At 47.2% G+C, this 14242-nt stretch overlaps 1 protein-coding gene across 1 annotated transcript in view; it reads left to right on the top strand.

Annotated features, from left to right (window-relative positions):
- DAAM2 (dishevelled associated activator of morphogenesis 2) overlaps window positions 1-14242 on the top strand; it is a 62199-nt gene that overhangs the window by 30456 nt on the left and 17501 nt on the right. The window contains exons 11-16 of the mRNA XM_008710383.2: window positions 653-711; window positions 848-1032; window positions 1624-1920; window positions 7926-8033; window positions 11438-11544; window positions 12747-12831. Coding sequence (XP_008708605.1) covers window positions 653-711; window positions 848-1032; window positions 1624-1920; window positions 7926-8033; window positions 11438-11544; window positions 12747-12831 — 841 coding nt within the window. The remainder of the gene's footprint in view (window positions 1-652; window positions 712-847; window positions 1033-1623; window positions 1921-7925; window positions 8034-11437; window positions 11545-12746; window positions 12832-14242) is intronic.

Below are 14242 nucleotides of genomic sequence, written 5' to 3' on the forward strand. Positions count from 1 at the left end.
TCCACGTTTCAGAGTTACAAAAGCAAGCGAACAAACAAAAAACCCGATTATTGGGATCTTACTTTGGGATTTCATTTCTATTAAACTTTGGTGTCTAGGTAATAGCTTAATCCCCATTACAAGAGTTTGACATGAGTGAGGACTTCCTGTGATTTAGATACATCCCCTCTTTTCCCTCAACATATTCATTCTGCATTGGTGGGCAATTTCTCTTGCTCTTACACATTGGTCTTTGGAAGCCTGTACCATGGTAGGGCCAACATTTTGATCTCTCTCAGTGCAAAAAACTTATTTTTACAAAGGAGCACAAGTCATCAGACAACTAAAGGAAGCCTGAGATTTAGTCCTAGTTCTACCATTAGTTAAGCTGTTGTCTTCATCTCTGGTCTCAAGAGCTTCAACTATACCACAAGGGGTTGAATCATAAGTTATGTAAGGGTCTTTTCAGTTTTCACAGTGCACAGAGGGACACATGAGAACTGGGCAGGGCTGGGGACCTGGAAAGACATCTAGAGAGTCAAAATCCTAGCCTCCTTGATGTGGCTGAACAGATTGGAGATCACAGAAGCAATGTGGGGAAAAGGGGGAAGATATGTCTTCTGGGAAGTTATGAACCAATAATCAACAGACCCTTCCCTGTACTCCCCACCAGGCTCATCAATGAGAACGAAGTGAAACAGTGGCGAGACCAGGCAGAGAAGTTCCGGAAAGGTAAGGGGCTCTGCCTAAAGCCACTGCATGCTCTGCATAACCCCTCCCCTGCCCAGTCCAGGACCCGTTAGAGGTAGACAGACACATATTCATATTGTCTCTTCCCATTTTCTCTCCTATCCCACCCCCATCCCAGAACACATGGAGCTGGTGAGCAAGCTGGAGAGGAAGGAGCGAGAATGTGAGACAAAGACATTAGAGAAGGAAGAAATGATGCGGACACTGAACAAGATGAAGGACAAACTGGCCCGAGAATCCCAGGAGCTGCGCCAGGCTCGAGGACAAGTGGCAGAGCTGGTAGCCCAACTCAGTGAAATCTCAGTATGTGGACACCCTCCTCTCTTTACATATTGAGCTGAGACCTTCAGAATAAGGTGGGGAGAACAGGTGTGGGGAAGGGCTAAGGACCCCAGGTGAAGGAGAAATTAGAGGAAGACCTCAGGCCAGGATAGAGGGGAACTCTGAGGCTGTAAGAGTGGCTACCTTTGTGTTAATTAGAAAAACAGTGTTCTTTCCCCTGGGTGACACTGTCCCAGGAAGCACACCTGGGGAAACAGAATGCATATATCATTTTGTCCCCTGCCCCTGTGCAGGTGGATGCCCTTGAGCAGGCAGTATCCTACACAACCAAATGTAACATTCCTGCTATTGCATTGTGATAGCTATGGCTTTGTCCAGTGTTATGTGTGTGTGTTTTACCTAGGTGTAGTGTCTGTTTTTGTGTCTATGTGTATGTTGGATGTTTGGGATACAAAGAGGAAATGGGGGGCAAATTGTGTGTGGGAGGTGAGAGCAGGATTGGGGTTCTAGTGTAGATGAAGAATAAGGATAAGGAAAGGAATAGTGTGGTGGGGACCTGAAAGGCATCATTGCTGATGGCTTTGTCTTTGTGATTTTTCTGTCTTCCCACAGACAGGACCTGTATCTTCCCCACCTCCCCCTGGGGGCCCACTTACCTTGTCTTCCTCAATGACAACCAATGACCTGCCTCCACCTCCGCCCCCTCTCCCATTTGCCTGCTGTCCCCCACCTCCACCACCTCTTCCACCTGGTGGGCCTCCCACTCCCCCCGGTGCCCCACCGTGCTTCAGCATGGGCCTGCCTCTCCCTCCAGACCCCTGCCCTACCAGTGACATCCCACTCAGGAAGAAGTGTGTCCCCCAGCCTTCCCATCCACTGAAGTCCTTCAACTGGGTCAAGCTGAATGAGGTGAGTAACAAAGAAAAGATCACTGGGTCCATTCTCCTATAGCCAGTGCTAGTCAGCCCCATGGATTGCCTGCCCATTGTTTGTAGATCTGCCCTTCTGGGGTCTTTCTTTGGTGGGAGTAAAGGAGGGCACAGTAGATGCAGAAGATGGGACTGCTGATGCCAGACACCTCACTGTCCACTGAGAAGAACATCTATACTGGGAAGAGATAGCTTGGCATATGCTAAGGCCTACATTGGCAAAGCCACTGGCAGATGGAATTTGTATGTGCTGAGGGGTTAATGGAAAGATGTCAATACTAGAGCATGGGCCAAGCAGGGTCACTTTCTAAACAATACAATGGCTGGGCTAGAATTTTAAGAATAGGGTGTCTTTGAGGAAAAGGGTGGAGGATATAGGCAAAGAACTTGGGCTAAGGTCTAAAAATGGTAAAGATCAGGGCAGTGTGTTCAAAGGACTGAAATGATGAGGCCATGGCAGCGGACAGGACAGCACCCTTGCCATGAAGAGTTTGATGTCAAGATGCCATTTTGGCATCCTCCTGGGGGAAGGTAGACACACTGGGTACTTTTCTAGACTGCTCAGCAGTGAGAGGCCCTCATGAATATTATCCACTAATAATCACCAATCCCAGGTGCACGTGTAGGTGTTGATTCCTCTGTTGAACTCTCATAAGCATGGAGTAGAGATGCCCTGGGTTGCATTAGACTGTTAGTAATTTAAGACCAGTTCCAGCCTGGGCCTAGCCCTGCCTCTGGTCTGTACTGAATCCTATTAGGGCCTGTGGCTTTGTCCTTGAGGTGTAACATACATGGTAACCGAGTTCAGTCAGCCTAACCCACACACATCAGCAGCAGCCATGCAGGTATCATTTTGGAGCTGGGCTAAAGGAGCCCTCTGACTTTGTTGTATGAACCTCGTGGTCTAGCTCCTGGGGAATTCATAACTGTACCATTCTATGCGAGCTCAAATGAGCTCAGATGGAGACTCAAGTGGGAAGAAGCGTGGGATTGTGAAGTAGGCGGCCAGCTCTGTGTTAACTGTCTCTCCTAATAGTAGACCAGCTAGCCAGTCAGTCCGAGGGCTGCTTTGTGTAAAGTTTTTGCTGGGGGTCGTGATGGAAAATTATAAAAGGTGAGACAAACCATTGCCCTGTAAGAGCTTTGAATCTGACAAATTAGGGATTTTGTTCAAGGAAACACCTAGAGATCCTAGGGAGAGTTTGAAGGGGAGGTTTTAACCTCCAATTAAACCAGGTTTGACTCTACTTAACTGTGCAACCTGCATAAATCACCCATTTTGTACCGCAGTTTGCTCATCTGTGAGATTTCTAAGATTCCTTCTACCTCTGGTTTTATAATTGAGGTGGAAAGACGAAGCATGAATATAGCCCATAGTCTCCTGGGCCTCTGATAACATCTCCAAGCTAAGTTGGTAAAATTTTAGAGCCACCTGTTAGCAGAATTCTGAAGCCACATGGTTGACATTTGTGACAACTGCACTGCACAGCTGCGGCCTGTGGGTCCTTCTCCACGGTTATGAGGCAAGTGGACAAATCGCTCTGCAGAACCAAAGGCCACAGGCTGTGTGGGAATGTTCGCTGTTCACTATCAGAAATAATATATATACTTCTTTGTGGTAAAAAACATTATCTCCTGTACTTACAACTTAAAACTTAAAGGGTTGTGGTTTTTTGTTTGTTTGTTTGCTTGCTTGCTTTTAAAAAATGTTTAAATTTTATTATATTTGACACAAAATGTTACATTATTTTCAGGTGTACAACATAGTGATTTTGCAACTCTATAGGTTCTGCTATGGTAGTATTTCTATTTTTATTTTTTTGAGAAATCTCTATGCTGTCTTCCAAGTGGCTGCACCAGTTTGCATTCCTGCCAACGGCGCACAAGTGTTCCCTTTTCTCCACATCCTCACCAACACTTGTTATTTCTGGTCTTTTTGATTTTAGCCATTCTGACAGGTGTAAGGTGATATCTCATTGTGGTTTTAATTTGTATTTTCCTGATGATGAGTGATGTTGGGCATCTTTTCATATACGTGTTGACCATCTGTATATAATTATTATATGATTTCTCTCATCTATGGAACATAAGAACGAAGAAGATCGTTAGGGGAAGAAAGGGATAAAGAAAGGGGGGGTAATCAGAAGGGGGAATGAACCATGAGAGACTATGGACTCTGAGAAACAAACTGAGGGCTACAGAGGGGAGGGGGGTGGGGGAATGGGATAGGCTGGTGATGGGTAGTAAGGAGGGCACATATTGCATGGTGCACTGGGTGTTATATGCAACTAATGAATCATCAAGCCTTACATCGGAAACCGGGGATGTACTGTATGGTGACTAACATAATATAATAAAAAAATTAAAAATAAATAATAATAATAATAATAATAATAATAAAAGAAAAATGTCTGGTTAGGTCCTCTGCCTATTTTTTAATTGGATTATTTGGGGGTTTTTTGGTGTTGAGTTATGTAAGTTCTTTATATATTTTAGATATTAAGCCTTTACTGAATATATCATTTGCAGATATCTTCTCCCATTCAGTAGGTTGCCTTTTTGCATAATTTAAAATTTTTAAAAGGTAATGAAAAGTTGATTAGGCACCTCAGCAATTAAGGAAAATAGACAAGGCAACTTGCGTATTATAATACGCAAGTAATGAATCATGGAACTTTACATCAAAAACTAGGAATGTATTGTATGGTGATTAACATAATATAATAAAAATATTATATAAAAATAGACAAGGCAACTAATATTTTTGCAACATTTTCATCAAATAGAGCTTCGTACTTAGGATTTTCTCTGAGGTCCAGTAATAATAAAATCTATATAAATTCTTCAGGGACCTAAAGCAGGCCAGAGTTTCATTCCTGGACTGCAAAGTATGGGTCTGATGGAATGGGTAGTGGGGAGGATTCACAGGAGTTATAGACATTTCTCAGCAGGGGTGGGTGGAGGGGATTGAATAATATTTGTGGACCTATTAGCCCACTCCCAAGCTTTTAATCATGTGACCAGGAGTTAATTAAACATTTGGGCTTTAGGTTCCTGATCTATTAAATGGGGGTAATTATGACATCTATATCAAAGGATTGTTGTGAGGATTAATTGACATATAAAGTACTTGGAACAGTGCCTGACACAGAAATTCATGATAATATTAGGTGAGTTATTAGTGGTGCAACCATGCATGCCTTTAAGTGTGTTATCTCACCCAGCCCTTCAACTCTGTAAGCAAGCATCACTGAAACCTGCTTCTGTTCATGTGAAATGAGCAGAGAGTAGTACCCCTCTACTTGCCAACGGTCCCACATAGTGATGAGGTTGGGAGTGCAAGCTAGCGTGCTCTGTTGGACCGCAAGTGCTCAGAGAAACACAACGAAAAGTGTTTCTGGAAAAAGATTTCTCTGGCATATAAAGGGTGTCTCTAGAGGGGCAGAAGCCCCAAGGATCTAGACTGGAGGTAATGGAGTTTTGGCCAGAGTGATGCAAAAATTAAAGTCAGGGATGATTCTACACGGTGGGCACATCAGGGTGACTTAGTGAAGTGTGGGATGTGGAGAATACTAGGAAATGGATTATGGCTCCAGAGCTCAGCTGGCTCTAAAGCTCGGCTACACCTCCAGAAGGGCTGCATATGGGATGGGGTGACATTTGTCAAGAAGGGTGGGAGAGCTGGGCACTCAGTCTGTTCTCTCAGGGGAAACTCTCCCCGGTGTTAACCATCCAGCTCTCGCATTCCAGCCCTTTCTTAGCCAGGCGTCACTGGGAGTAAAGAACAGTGGCAAGACGTACCTGTTTGGGATTTCCCGTGGACCCCACCTCCACCCCATGCCTAGACTCAGGTGGCAACCATGGAGAGCTTTTCCTTCCCTGCTTTCCTGATTCAGTTCCCCCTCCCATCTTCTCTCTGCCTCCCACATACGCCATTCCAGGAGCCTGGCTCTTTTCCCCAGTCCCCTTCCCCTACTCCACGCGTGCTCCCGTGTGTACACACACACACACAGAGTGGTTGTTTCTGCCATGAAAAGAATGTGTCTGTGTTGGGTTTGGCCAGTTGCCTGTATCCCTTGCTGCTCTGAGCTTCCCAGCCCGGCATTCCACAAGAGGGTCCCTGGCCTTAGGAAGGCCACAGGAATGTCCCCTCCCCTCCTACTCTGGCCTAGCCTTGCCTTTCCAGAGTTTAAGAAAATAAAAGTGAGTGAAAGGTATGTTTCTCTCTCTAAGCCTTGCTGAGGGGGAGATAGAGGGAGGAGGGGGTGGTGGCCTTAGGAAGGTTCCCCCGCTGCCCCCCAAGCACAGGAAGGTAGGAGATTCCATTTTAAAGGACAGCAAAGCTTGGAATGAGGCAAGGACTCCTGGGAGGACAGAAGTGAGCACCCTGGAAGGGCTGTGCTCTCTGCCCTCTGAGCCATTGTCAGGGTGCTGTGAGAACATTGGGGTGTTCTCAGCTTTGCTGAAGGAGCCTCTCCACGGGGTGGGGGTTCAGTGCCAGGGTCCCACAGAGAAGTGGGGCAGTGCTTAGGTGGAGAGACCTTGGACTGTAAACTCTTGGGCGCATCCCAACCATCCCAATGCTTGGCCACTTTTCCTGGGTCTGACCAACAGGAAGTTGTGGCAGTCTGCTGGCCTGAGCAGTCACTCTAGGGACCAGAGTGTCCCAGGCTTTGGCATTTGTCCACTTTCTGGGAATCTGGGAAAGTGGGAGGAAGACCCCCTGGGAGAGAAAATAACCATCTCAGATACGGGAAATATAGTGCGCACTGAGGATTTGAGGACCTCAAATATGTGTGGGCACTATTCCTTGCAGTGAATCTAGCCAACCCTGACCTTCAGGAAGTATGCCCTGAGAACACTGGTTTGGTTTTGTTTTTCTGGAAGGAGTTTCATACCCTCTTTTTTTTTTGTCATTGTAAATCTACATTTCTTTTTTTTTTTCAATTTTTTATTATGTTAGTCACCATACAGTACATCCTTAGTTTTTGATGTAGTGTTCCATGATTCATTGCGTATAACACCCAGTGCTCCATGCAATACGTGCCCTCCTTACTACCCATCACCGGCCAATCCCAATCCCCCACCCCCCTCCCCTCCAAAGCCCTCAGTTTGTTTCCCAGAGTCCATAGTCTCTCGTGGTTCATTCCCCCTTCTGTTTACTCCCCCTTCATTCTTCCCTTCCTTCTCCTACCGATCTCCCTGCTATTTCTTATGTTCCATAAATGAGTGAAACCATATGATAATTGTCTTTCTCTGCTTGACTTATTTCACTTAGCATTATCTCCTCCAGTTCCGTCCATGTTGCTGCAAATGTTGGGTAATCGTTCTTTCTGATGGCTGAGTAATATTCCATTGTATATATGGACCACATCTTAATCCTCTCGTCTGTTGAAGGGCATCTCGGCTCCTTCCACAATTTAGCTATTGTTGAGATACCACCTTACACCAGTTAGAATGGCAAAAACTGACAAGGCAAGAAACAACAAATGTTGGAGAGAATGTGGAGAAAGGGGAACCCTCTTCCACTGTTGGTGGGAATGCGAGTTGGTACAACCACTTTGGAAAACAGCGTGGAGGTCCCTCAAAAAGTTAAAAATAGAGCTACCCTATGATCCAGCAATTGCACTACTGGGTATTTACCCCAAAGATGCAGACGTAGTGAAGAGAAGGGCCGTATGCACCCCAATGTTCATATCCTCTTTCATACTTGCCTATCCATCACTTCTCCTTCCATTTGATTTCTGGAACACATGTCTATGTGGCCCCGTGAGAAAGGGAGAACAAGGAGGTTGTCTTTGGCCTCTGCCCTGGAAGAGTGTATCGAAGATTTGGGGAGATGAATTTACCCTTTTCTGAAGGCCTGAAAGCCTGACTATTGTAGTTTGTGCAGCTGGGAACAGGTAGAGTTAGGGAGGCATTGGATCTCTCCATCATGGAGGAGTCGAGTCAACCATTGGGTCTTCTCCCTGCCCTGAATCTTAGGAACGTGTCTCTGGCACCGTATGGAATGAGATTGATGACATGCAGGTATTTCAGATTCTGGACCTAGAGGACTTTGAAAAAATGTTTTCAGCTTATCAGAGGCACCAGGTAAGACCCTTCCCTACCCCCATCTTCTTGGGTCTTGACTTCTAGTTTTGACTTTACCTATGCCCCTTGAACCCAATCCTCAACCTCTCCTCTACCCCTCCCTTCCTCCCACATATACTGTATGATTTTATTCCTTCTTAGGTACCATGCTTGTTAGATACATAGATCAAAATTAGAGGTATGCAGTGCAGTAGGGAAATATCCTGTTGTATTACAGTTCTGGCACACAATTGTCTGTCTTTACACACTGGGTGATGAAGTAGTATTTTGTCCATTTCTCTTTCATCTTGGAGCACTGGAGATGGAGTCACAGGCCCTGGCCACTGTTGACCCCTGTTCTCTCTATGACCCCAGAATCTAGAGACTACACCTAGCAGGCATGATAACTGCTTTCTCCATGATACTATCCCAACACCCCCGCGAATCAGTTAGCTAAGGATGTCAATGTTTCCAGGAAGATGGAACTGCTCCAGGTCATGTTAGGGCGTTAAGGTTGGGTCTGGGCCTGGGCAGGGCTGGGAGAGCCCTGGGCTTTGCTCTGCAGACACTGCTTACAAATGGCTGGCCAGTCAGCCTGCTCTTCTAACAGCAGTAGGCGGAGTGGGAGGGTGGCAGAATGCAGGGCATTCCTAAGGCGATGTGGTGAGGATTGCCAAATGTGCTGATTCTCACACCTCGTCCTCATATGAATGTGAGTCGGGAGATGAGTTGGGGCCGAGGAATCTGCACTTTAGCTGGCACATCTGGGGGCCATCCCCCCAAGTCCAGTTTGAGCATTCCCAGCCTCGAGGGTTTAGAGTGCATTTTCTCTGGCCTCCCTCTGAGGGTTGTTTCCTCTCCATGCTGTGCCACTTTCTCCAGTCTCCTCTGCTGAGCCCAGGGTGCCAGCCCTGAGGACACTGCAAGTGCCAGTGAGTGGGGTCTGTGTCTTCCTGGACCCTGGGTAGCAGCTGCATGTTATAAGCTCCCCACTGCTTTCTGCCAAGTTCAGACCTGTGGACAATCCTTCCTGAGGGTACATGAGACTCCTCTTAGGAGCCTTGCCAAAGGGACAGAGTTGGGGTGGAGCTCTGACCCTGACTTGGGATTCTAGAAAAAACAGATGGTTATTTAATTTAAATGTAGGTGTTCAAGGTATCTGATTCTTTACCCTAATTCCAGGCAACAATTTTAACCTCTGCCCATATCAGGCTGGCATGACCACAGGCAGCAGCTTTGGCCTAACTGGAGTGGGAAGGAGTTCTTCTAAGCCCTTGGTACTCCTGTGCACCGGTGCTCCCATGTGGGATGGAAGGAGCATGTGCAAGGGGTGTATCAGGCATGGTCAATCACACACCTCCCCCTTGTTGGAGAGTCTTCCTCTTGGCCGGGGTTCCAGGCCATCCCACCCAGTCTCTGGGCCCTGAGGTAGGGCTAGGAGGGGGACCAGTGGGGAAAAAGGGGCTATGGGGTTTAGAACAAACTGGGTTTGGGGCCTCTCAGTTTGGTGACTGGAGAAAAGTTAAGGTGGAAAGTCCTCCTTTGTACCCTGTTACCTCTCTTAACCCCCTATTTCAGGGCTGGTCTCACCCAGACTATTTTCACTTGGTGGGTCACCTAGACTTGGGCTGAATTCACAGCAGCAGAGCTGGAAAGATCCCAGAGGCTGTGTGGCCCTGGTCCCTGGAGGCCTCCTCTTCCTATCTTGGGTCCCAGGGTGCATGTGTTGGTGGGGAGGGGGTGGTCCTATGAGCTGTGGTCTTCCCTCTGTGTCCTATGCAGCTCCTGAGTTAGTGACTTCATCTCCATCAGGGTCCAGAAGGGAGAACTGGGTATGGGCCCTTCCCCCTTAGCTCCCTTGGAAATCAAAAGACAAAGGGAATGGGGTGAAATTCAGGGACACCTGCTTTCCTCTGCCTCAATGAATGTAACTTCTGCATGCTTCTGGCCCCTTCTGGTTGTATCTTCTCTCCTATTTAGAAAGATAAATTCATCCAACAGTAGAGAAATGCTCTCTGCTCTCTGGGCTGTTTCCCAACAGGGAAGAGGGGAGAATAGCAGCCAAGGCCTGGGGTTGGGAAGCTTGGGGGCCTGGCCTGCCCCAGCTGGGGAGTAGTGGCCCCACTGGGCCCAGGGCCTTCTCGCCACTTTGTGGCTTCTCTGTGAGTGCATGTCTGCTAGAAGCACCTCCTGTCCAGGGCTAATTGTTAGTCTCCATATCCAACCATGTGGGTCTCACTGGGATGGGGTGGACAGAGTAAATGCTCAGGGGTCCCCATGTCTCTCCTACTGTCCCTGGGGTCCCTGAACCTCTTGGCTAATATTGTGCATGTTTAATTCTCTGTTGGCTGTGGCTGCTACCTGCCTAGGAGCTGATAACTAATCCTTCTCAGCAGGTGAGTCACTCTTGGGGCTCTGGACACTCTAACTTCTAACCACTGTCCTGGGCTGCTGCCCTGTACTGGTCAAAAGAGAGGGCTTATTCATTCTGCCTTCTATCTTTATGACCCATCCCTATAAGCAACACAGGAAAGGGTTCCCAAAGAGAAAGCAGAAATGTAGGGGAGGGAAGTAATTCAAGCAGACCCCCCTACCAGCAATGGAGGTGAATATCTACTGGAGTAAGGAGAAACTTCCAGGTCTATTATCTTACCTACCTGGCCCAAGGCAAGGCCATCCCCTAAGTTGTACTGCATAATCCCAAGGGTACAATTCACAAGGATAATGATGTGAGTGTCAGCCTCTGGAATTGTGCAATATGGAGCATGTGCTTGGAGGGACCTCCCAGAGTAAAAACTAGTTTCCTGTCTACCTCACCAAAAACCCAACAGAAGGGAGGGAATCTGATTTTTGGGGAATCTGCTGCTGGAACCCCAGTGGAAAGAATTCTTCATGGAATTCTGCTTCAGTTTCCCCGCCTCTGAACTTGTGGATGCCCTCTACTTTGGGCACATTGGGCTGTGCCTGAAGTCCCCAGGAGTCCAGGAATTGTAGCCTGATGGGGATTTGGAACCAGCTTCTCATCATAAGCTTGGGGAAGCTCCCCGGGCAGCGTGGTGGAGTGGGGGCTGATTCTCTGGGATGCTGGGGATCATATAACATTGCCCAAAGCCATAGGGATCTGTCACTCTCCCTCCACTGGAACAGTTCCTTCTCTAGTTTTCCCAGAAAGAGCAGTCTTTAAAAAGGGGGGCTGTTCATTTTCCCCAACCCATTCTAGCTCGTGGTAAAGTCTCAGATGCCTCCTAGTAGAGATGGTTATTAACCACCTCCCTCTCTCTCTCCTGTCTTTTTCTTTCCCTTTCTTCCTCTCACACCAGGAGCATCCCCTGGTTGGTGTGGGACTGGCTCCTGGGGGTGGGCAAGGAGAGGATTAGGGAACATACGCATACTTCAACATTTTTACTTGGTTTGCGTGGTTTCAGAAAGAGCTGGGCTCCACAGAGGACATCTACCTGGCCTCCCGCAAGGTCAAAGAGCTGTCAGTCATTGACGGCCGAAGGGCACAGAACTGCATCATCCTTCTCTCCAAGTATGTGCTTGTCCTGCCTTTTCAGACCCTGGTGGGAGGGATGGATCCCCCAAGGAAGTAGAGCCCTGAGAGGGCTAGAGCAAAAGCCTACAGTGGAACTGAATGCCTGGGGGACAGGGGTGGCAGGGGAATGGGGTGACAGCTCTGTCTCTGCTTCCCCTGCCCCCGCTGTCCCTTGGGAATGGTAGGAGACCACTGATCTAGAACCCTCTCTTGGGAGTCCATGTGCAGCAGCAGTGTGGGGCTTTGCAGACAGGAAACTGCCCCAGTCATGAGGTCCCTGACCAGCCTGGTCATCGTCTGGCAGCAGAATTACTCTAAGCCCATGGAGGGCCCCGCTAGGCTTAGGCCACAGAGCAACATGATCTCAGCCCCCAAGTATTTCCCGCGGCTGCAGAACAAACAGGGCAGTATCTGCGCTAACAACACAGCTTCTATGCGGGGCCTCCCATCTGAGCCAGGGTCAGAGGGCACTGCTACCCATTACTATTCTTAGTGCTGTCCCAGCCATCTCTGGGACATCCATTCCCCTTTCTTCCAATAGGCCCCAGGCCTCAGTTTCTCTCTCTTGAAGGTGAGGGAGAGTTCTGTACCTCCAGGGCTCCAAATGGTGTGCATCTGGATGGGAAAGGGAAGGGCCATGTATGTGTGTGTGTGTGTGTGTGTGTGTGTGTGTGTGTGTGGAGGGGGATGGCTTGTCCCTCACCCAGACAGCAAGACGTATGGGAACAGCTGTGTGGGAGCTGAGGCACTGTCAGAAGACTGAGAGCTATTCTGTCTTCTGACAATGAAGGAAGCAGGAAACAACCCCCTTCAGGGCCTGCTGATATTCCCATCCTCCCATGGAGATGCAGTAAATATTTTAGGCACGAGGAGAAGGATCAGAAACCTTTCACTCTGCATCTTTATCTACACTAAAGATGGCCCTTTTACTCCCAAATGTTCCTATCAGTTATGACAGACTCAAGCAAGATACCAGATTCAAGTCTATACTTAGAGATAAAATATCTCACTGTTGAGTTTATGGAGTGAACCATATGAGTTAAGTTAGAGAAGGCTTTGCAGAAGAGGTAAGGGGGGAGCACTAAGGAATATATTCCCATGTCCATGTGAGGGAGAGACTGCAGGGGAGGAGAATGGCTGGGGTCTGTCCTGAGCAGAGGAGCCAGGCCGGCTGCTCAAGGGGCAGGGTTTTGCCTTAGGTTGAAGCTTTCTAATGAGGAGATCCGGCAGGCCATCTTGAAGATGGATGAACAGGAGGACCTCGCTAAGGACATGCTGGAGCAGGTGAGGCCCCTACTGGGGAGGGGATGGGAGCTGAAACTAGGGGAAGCTGTACCCCTTCCTGCCCCCAGAGAGGCCAAGACTCTTAGGTCAAGGAGAAATCAGGCTGGAGGATGAAGAGTTGGGGAGAGATTTATAGATACTCCCTGGACCAGCCTTTCTGAGGGGAGGCTAAGAAAGGCTGCATCTTTTCCAGGGGATTGAGGTCCTTGACAGGAGATACGAGCTATGATCCCTCCCTGGGTCTCAAGGCAAAGTCAGAGTGACCCATAGTCGTATATTCCCCCAGTCTCTTCCACCTCAATTTATTGGGTCCTTCAAGAGAAACCTAGAAGACACCAAACAAACCACCATCAGTTGGACCTCATTAGAATTAAAAAGTCTGTTCATCAAAGGGTACCATTACTAGAGAGAAAAGACAAGCCAAACCTTAGAAGACATTTGCTTGATGTACATCTAGTATAGATCTCCTATTCAGAATAAAGAGCTCTACAAATCCAAGAGAGAAAATGACAAACAGCTCCACTGGAAAATGAGCAGAAGCCTTGAACGGGTACTTCATGAAAGAGAATTTCCAAGTGGCTTGACACTCTTAGTCATCAGAGAAATACAGTAAATCACAGTGAGGCAGAACCACACACCCGCAAGAATAGCTAAAGTTGAAAAGACTGACAATGCCAAATGTTGGCAAGGACTTGAAGCAACTGGAATTCTCATTGGGGACAATAATTTGGAAAACAATTTGGCAGTACACACAAAAGCTAAACATACCCTACTGTCTAGCAGTCCCACTGCTAGATACAGAAAAATGAGTGCAAACATTGACTATAAAAGATATATGCAAGAATATTTGTAACAGTTTTATTCATGGAACAACCCAACTGTCCATCAATAAGGAAGTGAATAAATATACTGTGGTATATTCCTACAATAGAATACTGTTCAATGTATAAAAAGCAAACTACCGATACTTAACAGCACGGATGAATCTCAGCCATTATGTTGTGCAAAAGAAATCAGACACCAAAGAAAACACACAGCACAAATCCATTTATATAAAGTTCAAGAACAGGCAAATCTAATCTAAGGTAGTAGAATTCAGTTGAGAGGCTATAATGGGGAGGGAAATGGGTTGGCTTATTGAAGCAATACAAGAGAACTTTCTTTTTCTTTTCTTTTTTTTAGATTATTTTTCATTATTTTTATTATGTTAGTCACCACAGAACTTTCTAGGGACTGGAAATATGTATCTTAATCTGGATGAGGATTCAGTGGGTGGTTTTGTCAAAACTCATTGAATTGCACACTTAAGATGATGCATTTTGGGGCACCTTGGTGGCTTAGTCAGTTAAGCATCTGACTCTTGATTTTGGCTCAGGTCATGATCTGAGGGTCCTGGGATTGAGCCCCATGT

This window comes from Ursus maritimus, unplaced genomic scaffold (assembly GCF_017311325.1).
Source record: "Ursus maritimus isolate PB19 unplaced genomic scaffold, ASM1731132v1 scaffold_30, whole genome shotgun sequence".
Classification (NCBI taxonomy): domain Eukaryota; kingdom Metazoa; phylum Chordata; class Mammalia; order Carnivora; family Ursidae; genus Ursus; species Ursus maritimus.